Consider the following 6,949-nt stretch of genomic DNA (forward strand, 5'->3'; position numbering starts at 1 on the left):
GCTTGAAACGTTACTTCCTGCAAATCTGCTTAAAACGTTACTTACTAAGCAATCTGCTTAAAACGTTACTTCCTGCAAATCTGCTTAAAACGTTACTTACTAAGCAATCTGCTTAAAACGTTACTTCCTGCAAATCTGCTTAAAACGTTACTTATTAAGCAATCTGCTTAAAACGTTACTTCCTGCAAATCTGCTTAAAACGTTACTTACTGCAAATCTGCTTGAAACGTTACTTCATGTAAATCTGCTCAAAACGTTAGTTCCTGCAAATCTGCTCAAAACGTTAGTTCCTGCAAATCTGCTTAAAACGTTACTGCAAATCTGCTTGAAACGCTACACTGCAGGTGCAATGGATATCTTTCCATGCAAGTAACTAGACCTGACAAAATAACAATCTTGACGCTGACATATATAATTTACTTATGTTTTTTTTCCTGTAAAAAAACAGAACGGCATATCTATGCTAATTTCAACCGAGTGGTTGGACCAGGGTGGGTATTTTGATCGTGTGCTAAGTGCCCTCGTTCCAGTGAATGAATTATTTACGGTTATTTTTGTAAATTATTACTAAGATTATTAGAAAGAGAGAGAGAGAGAGAGAGAGAGAGAGAGAGAGAGAGAGAGAGAGAGAGAGAGAGAGAGAGAGATGCCCTCGGTTATGTCATGATGATTGTTCCTATTTCATTGGACTCTCCAAATAAGGACATTGAATGTACAGGGTAACGTGGTCATTCCCCCACCCCTGGTCTTCTGCGGCATTTGCAGAATATCATCTAGGGATGCAGAGTAGATTATTGCTGCTGATTCCCCTCTTCTTCCTCCTGTTACTGGAGCTTCTTTTGCTGCTGCTGATTTTCTTGGTACTGCTACTGCTTCTCCAGCTATAGTTTTTCTGCCTTCTTTTTATTTCGGTGGATCTTCTTCAGGTAGTCAAGTATACTAAGAGAGTGTCAAACTTGTCTTTTCTGCATTTGTCCACCTGACAAAGAAACAGTACAGGTGAATCTTCATCAAGGGACAAAGCAAAATAGACTAAGTTGGATTTCTTCCCTCTGCTGAGTCCATTTGCAGAATATCCCCTATATATGCAGAGTAGATTACTGGTGCTGATTCTCCTCTTCCTCCTGTTACTGGAGCTTCTCCTGCTGCTTCTGGCGTTGCTGCTACTGCTGTTGCTTTTTCTGGTGCTGCTGCTGGATCTCTGGCTCCTTGAGTTTTTCTGCTTCTCCGGCTCTAGTTTTTATTTCGGTGTATCTTTTTTCAGGGAGCCTAGCATACTAAGAGAAAGTCAAACTTACTTTTAATGCATTTGTCCAACTGACAAAGAAACAGTACAAGTGAATCTTCTTCAAGGAACAAAGCATAATAGACCAAGTCAGATTTCTTTCCTCTGCTGAGTCCATTTGCAGAATATCATCTAGGGATGCAGAGTAGATTATTGCTGCTGATTCCCCTCTTCTTCCTCCTGTTACTGGAGCTTCTTTTGCTGCTGCTGCTTTTCTTGGTACTGCTGCTGCTTCTCCAGCTATAGTTTTTCTTCCTTCTTTTTATTTCGGTGGATCTTCTTCAGGGAGTCAAGTATACTAAGAGGGTGTCAAACTTGTCTTTTCTGCATTTGTCCACCTGACAAAGAAACAGTACAGGTGAATCTTCATCAAGGAACAAAGCATAATAGACCAAGTCAGATTTCTTTCCTCTGCTGAGTCCATTTGCAGAATATCATCTAGCGATGCAGAGTAGATTATTGCTGCTGATTCCCCTCTTCTTCCTCCTGTTACTGGAGCTTCTTTTGCTGCTGCTGCTTTTCTTGGTACTGCTGCTGCTTCTCCAGCTATAGTTTTTCTTCCTTATTTTTATTTCGGTGGATCTTCTTCAGGGAGTCAAGTATACTAAGAGAGTGTCAAACTTGTCTCTTTTCTGCATTTGTCCACCTGACAAAGAAACAGTACAAGTGAATCTTCATCAAGGGACAAAGCAAAATAGACTAAGTCAGATTTCTTCCCTCTGCTGAGTCCATTTGCAGAATATCCCCTATATATGCAGAGTAGATTATTGCTGCTTACTCTCCTCTTATTCCTTCTGTTACTGGAGCCTCTCCTGCTGCTGTTGCAGCTGCCGCTTCTTCTTCTGCTTTTGTTGTTACTGCTGTTGCTTTTCCTGGTGCTGCTGCTGCATCTCCGGCTCCTTTAGTTATTTTTCCATCTTTTTATCTCTGGTGATCTTATTCAGCGAGTCCAGCATACTGAAAGAATGACAGACTTGTCATTTCTGCATTTGTCCACCTGACAAAGGGACAGTACAGGTGAATCTTCATCAAGGAACAAAGCATAATAGACCAAGTCAGATTTCTTCCATCTGCTGAGTCCATTTGCAGAATATCCCCTAGGTATGCAGAGTAGATTATTGCTGCTGATTCTCCTCTTCCTCCTCCTGTTACTGGAGCTTCCCCTGATGCTTTTGCTGTTGCTTTTTCTGTTGCTGCTGCTGCATCTCCGGCTCCTTTAGTTTTTTTTCCATCTTTTTATCTCTGATGATCTTCAGCGAGTCCAGCATACTGAAAGAATGACAGACTTGTCTTTTCTGCATTTGTCCACCTGACAAAGAGACAGTACAGGTGAATCTTCATAAAAAAACAAAGCATAATAGACCAAGTCAGATTTCTTTCCTCTGCTGAGTCTATTTGCAGAATATCATCTAGGGATGCAAAGTAGATTATTGCTGCTGATTCCCCTCTTCCTCCTGTTACTGGAGCTTCTTTTGGTGCTGTTGCTTTTCTTGGTACTGCCTCTGCTTCTCCAGCTATAGTTTTTCTTCCTTCTTTTTATTTCGGTGGATCTTCTTCAGGGAGTCAAGTATACTAAGAGGGTGTCAAACTTGTCTTTTCTGCATTTGTCCACCTGACAAAGAAACAGTACAGGTGAATCTTCTTCAAGGAACAAAGCATAATAGACCAAGTCAGATTTCTTTCCTCTGCTGAGTCCATTTGCAGAATATCATCTAGCGATGCAGAGTAGATTATTGCTGCTGATTCCCCTCTTCTTCCTCCTGTTACTGGAGCTTCTTTTGCTGCTGCTGCTTTTCTTGGTACTGCTGCGGCTTCTCCAGCTATAGTTTTTCTGCGTTCTTTTTATTTCAGTGGATCTTCTTCAGGGAGTCAAGTATACTAAGAGGGTGTCAAACTTGTCTTTTCTGCATTTGTCCACCTGACAAAGAAACAGTACAAGTGAATCTTCATCAAGGGACAAAGCAAAATAGACTAAGGTGGATTTCTTCCCTCTGCTGAGTCCATTTGCAGAACATCCCCTAAGTATGCAGAGTGAATTATTGCTGCTGGTTCACCTCTTCTTCCTCCTGTTACTGGAGCCTCTCCTGCTGCTACTGGTACTGCTGCTTTTAGGGTCTACTGCTGTTGCTTTTCCTGGTGTTGTTGCTGCATCTCCGGCTCCTTTTGTTTTTTTTTCCATCTTTTTATCTCTGGTGATCTTCTTCAGGGAGTCCAGCATACTAAAAGAATGACAGACTTGTCTTTTCTGCATTTGTCCACCTGACAAAGAAACAGTACAAGTGAATCTTCATCAAGAAACAAAGCATAAAAGACCAAGTCCGATTTCTTTCCTCTGCTGAGTCTATTTGCAGAATATCATCTAGGGATGCAGAGTAGATTATTGCTGCTGATTCCCCTCTTCTTCCTCCTGTTACTGGAGCTTCTTTTGATGCTGTTTTTCTTGGTACTGCTGCTGCTTCTCCAGCTATAGTTTTTCTTCCTTCTTTTTATTTCGGTGGATCTTCTTCAGGGAGTCAAGTATACTAAGAGGGTGTCAAACTAGTCTTTTCTGCATTTGTCCACCTGACAAAGAAACAGTACAAGTGAATCTTCATCAAGGGACAAAGCAAAATAGACTAAGTCAGATTTCTTCCCTCTGCTGAGTCCATTTGCAGAATATCCCCTATATATGCAGAGTAGATTATTGCTGCTTATTCTCCTCTTCTTCCTTCTGTTACTGGAGCCTCTCCTGCTGCTGTTGCGGCTGCTGCTTCTTCTCCTGCTTTTGTTGCTACTGCTGTTGCTTTTCCTGGTGCTGCTGCTGCATCTCCGGCTCCTTTAGTTTTTTCCATCTTTTTATCTCTGGTGATCTTCTTCAGCGAGTCCAGCATACTGAAAGAATGAGAGACTGGTCTTTTCTGCATTTGTCCACCTGACAAAGAAACAGTACAGGTGAATCTTCATCAAGGAACAAAGCATAATAGACCAAGTCAGATTTCTTCCATCTGCTGAGTCCATTTGCAGAATATCCCCTCGGTATGCAGAGTAGATTACTGGTGCTGATTCTCCTCTTCTTCCTCCTGTTACTGGAGCTTCTCTTGCTGCTTCTGCTGTTGCTACTACTGCTGTTGCTTTTTCTGGTGCTGCTGCTGGATCTCCGGCTCCTTGAGTTTTTCTGCTTCTCCGGCTTTAGTTTTTATTTCGGCTTATCTTTTTTCAGGGAGCCTAGCATACTAAGAGAGTGTCAAACTTGTCTTTGATGCATTTGTCCACCTGACAAAGAAACAGTACAAGTGAATCTTCATCAAGAAACAAAGCATAACAGACCAAGTCAGATTTCTTGTTTCTGCTGAGTCCATTTGTAGACTATCCCCGTGGTATGCAGAGTAGATTATTGCTGCTGATTCTCCTCTTCCTCATGTTACTGGAGCTTCTTCTGCGGATGCTGCGGCTTTTGCTGTTACTGATGCTGCTTTTCTTGCTGCTGCTGCAGCTTTCCCTGCTGCTGCTGCAGCTTTTCCTGCTGCCGCTGCTTTTGCTGCTGCTGCTGCTTTTCCTGCTGCTGTTGTTTTTTCTGCGGCTACTGTTTTTCCTGCTGCTGCTGCTGCTGCTGTTTTTCCTGCTGCTGCTGCTTTTCCTGCTTCTGCTGCTGCTTTTCCTGCTGCTGCTGCTGCTTTTGCTGCTGTTTTTCCTCCCCCTGCTGCTGCGTTTCCTGCTGCTGCTGCTACTTTTCCTGCTGCTGCTGCTGCTACTTTTCCTGCTGCTGTTGCTGCTTTTCCTGCTGCTGCTGTTGCTTTTCCTGCTGCCACTGCGGCTTTTCCTGCTGCTGCTGCTTTTTCTGCTGGTGCTGCTGCTTTTCCTGCCGCTGCTGCTTTTTCTGCTGGTGCTGCTGCTTTTCCTGCTGCTGCTGCTTTTCTTGCTGCTGCTGCTTTTCCTGCTGCTGTTGCTGCTTTTCCTGCTGCTGCTGCTTTTCCTGCTGCTGCTGCTGCTGTTTTTCCTGCTGCTGCTTTTCCTGCTGCTACTGCTTCTTTTCCTGCTGCTGCTGATGATGATGATGCTTTTCTTCCTGCTGCTGCTTTTCCTGCTGCTATTCCTGCTGCTGCTGCTGCTGCTTTTCCTGGTGGTGCTGCTGCATCTTCGGCTCCTGTAGGTTTTCTTCCATCTTTTAATTTTGGCGGATCTTCTTGAGGGAGTCTAGCATACTAGAAGTTGACAGACTTGTCTTTCTGCATATGTCCACCTGACAAAGAAACAGTACAGGTGAATCTTCATCAAGGAACAAAGCATAATAGACAAAGTCTGAATTCTTCTTTCTGCCTAGTCCACTTATAGAATATCCCCTAGGTATGCTGAGTAGATTATTGCTGCTGATGCTGATCCTCCTCGTCCTTCTGCTGCTTATGCTGCTCTTCTTCCTCCTCCTTCTCTTGCTGCTGCTGTTAAAAATTCATCAATTCTGCAACAGCAGCAGCAGCAGCAGCAGCAGCAATCATACGTTACTTACCTTTTTTTCCACGCCCGTGACCATGATCAACTATTCCAAGAGTCCGACCCTTTCCCGAAACTCCTTGAGGTTCCTGCGCCATCATTTTTAAACCTTTGTTTAATTTCCCTTCGAGGGATAATCTGAGTGCTGTTATTTCCTCACTTAATTTTCTCTCCAGTGTTATATTTCCCAAGTGAATTTCCTTGATCAGTTCGTCAGGCTGGCATTCGCTTTGGTCAGCTCTTTGCTCCATTGACACCAGTTTCTGGTCCTCCTCATATAGATGTGTTCTCTGCTTCATTTTATTGTTTGGGTCATCCATGACCTTTTCTGTAGTGTCCAACCTTCTAGCAACATCAAACTTACCTTTTCCTTCTCTTTTTGTATGCCCTTCCATCAAAGAATTCCTTTGTTTGCTACATGACAAATCCCTTTTCAGATTGAGAATTTCTTCCTTGAGCTTAGAAATAAGTCTACGATCCTCTTTTTCCTGTAATGTTCGACTCTGGCTCCTCAGGGTCATTAGTTCCCGGTTTTTGTGGCCGGTGTTTTTCAGGCTGCGTTTAGGAGACATCCCTTTGCCTGCTCCTTTGGGTGATACAAATGAATCTGGTTCTCTTGACCATGATAATATTGCACCATGTTGTCTGAGCGCTGATATTTCCTCACTTAATTTTCTCTCCAGCGATATATTTCCCAAGTGAATTTCCTTGATCAGTTCGTTAGGCTGGCATTCGCTTTGGTCAGCTCTTTGCTTCATTGACACCAGTTTCTGGTCCTCCTCATATAGATGTGTTCTCTGCTTCTTTATTTTATTGTTTGGGTCATCCATGACCTCTTCTGTAGTTTCCAACTCTCTAGCAACGTCAAACTTACCTTTTCCTTCTCTTTTTGTATGCCCTTCCATCAAAGAATTCGTTTGTTTGCTACATGACAAATCCTTTTTCAGATAGAGAATTTCTTCCTTGAGCTTAGAAATAAGTCTACGATCCTCTTTTTCCTGTAATGTTCGACTCTGGCTCCTCAGGGTCATTAGTTCCCGGTTTTTGTGGCCGGTGTTTTTCAGGCTGCGTTTAGGAGACATCCCTTTGCCTGCTCCTTTGGGTGATACAAATGAATCTGGTTCTCTTGACCATGATAATATTGCACCATGATATCTTTGTGGATGATGAGGTCTTTGTGGAAGGTGATGTCCTTTT

The 6,949-nt window shown here is 43.0% G+C and overlaps 1 protein-coding gene across 1 annotated transcript; it reads right to left on the minus strand.

The window, feature by feature from the left end:
* Positions 1–1,163: 1,163 nt before the first annotated feature.
* On the minus strand, positions 1,164–3,503 carry LOC137634386 (zinc finger Ran-binding domain-containing protein 2-like). Its single transcript, XM_068366782.1, has 4 exons — positions 3,359–3,503; positions 2,438–2,594; positions 2,064–2,184; positions 1,164–1,277 (listed from the first exon to the last, which is right to left on the minus strand). Exons 1-4 carry the CDS (start codon positions 3,501–3,503, stop codon positions 1,164–1,166), a joined length of 537 nt encoding a protein of 178 aa, XP_068222883.1.
* Between the last annotated feature and the right edge of the window lie 3,446 nt (positions 3,504–6,949).

The sequence above is a fragment of the Palaemon carinicauda genome, chromosome 44 (assembly GCF_036898095.1).
Source record: "Palaemon carinicauda isolate YSFRI2023 chromosome 44, ASM3689809v2, whole genome shotgun sequence".
Lineage (NCBI taxonomy): Eukaryota > Metazoa > Arthropoda > Malacostraca > Decapoda > Palaemonidae > Palaemon > Palaemon carinicauda.

What these genes read in the sequence shown, in the direction of transcription:
- LOC137634386 (XM_068366782.1), bottom strand. Translation starts at nt 3,503, where the DNA reads ATGCTGGACTCCCTGAAGAAGATCACCAGAGATAAAAAGATGGAAAAA. An exon ending in TAGCAGCAGGAGAGGCTCCA is followed by an intron (nt 2,595 to 3,358) that starts GTAACAGGAGGA and finishes TCTCTTTGTCAG; the next exon opens with GTGGACAAATGCAGAAAAGA. An exon ending in AAGCATCAGGGGAAGCTCCA is followed by an intron (nt 2,185 to 2,437) that starts GTAACAGGAGGA and finishes AAATAACTAAAG; the next exon opens with GAGCCGGAGATGCAGCAGCA.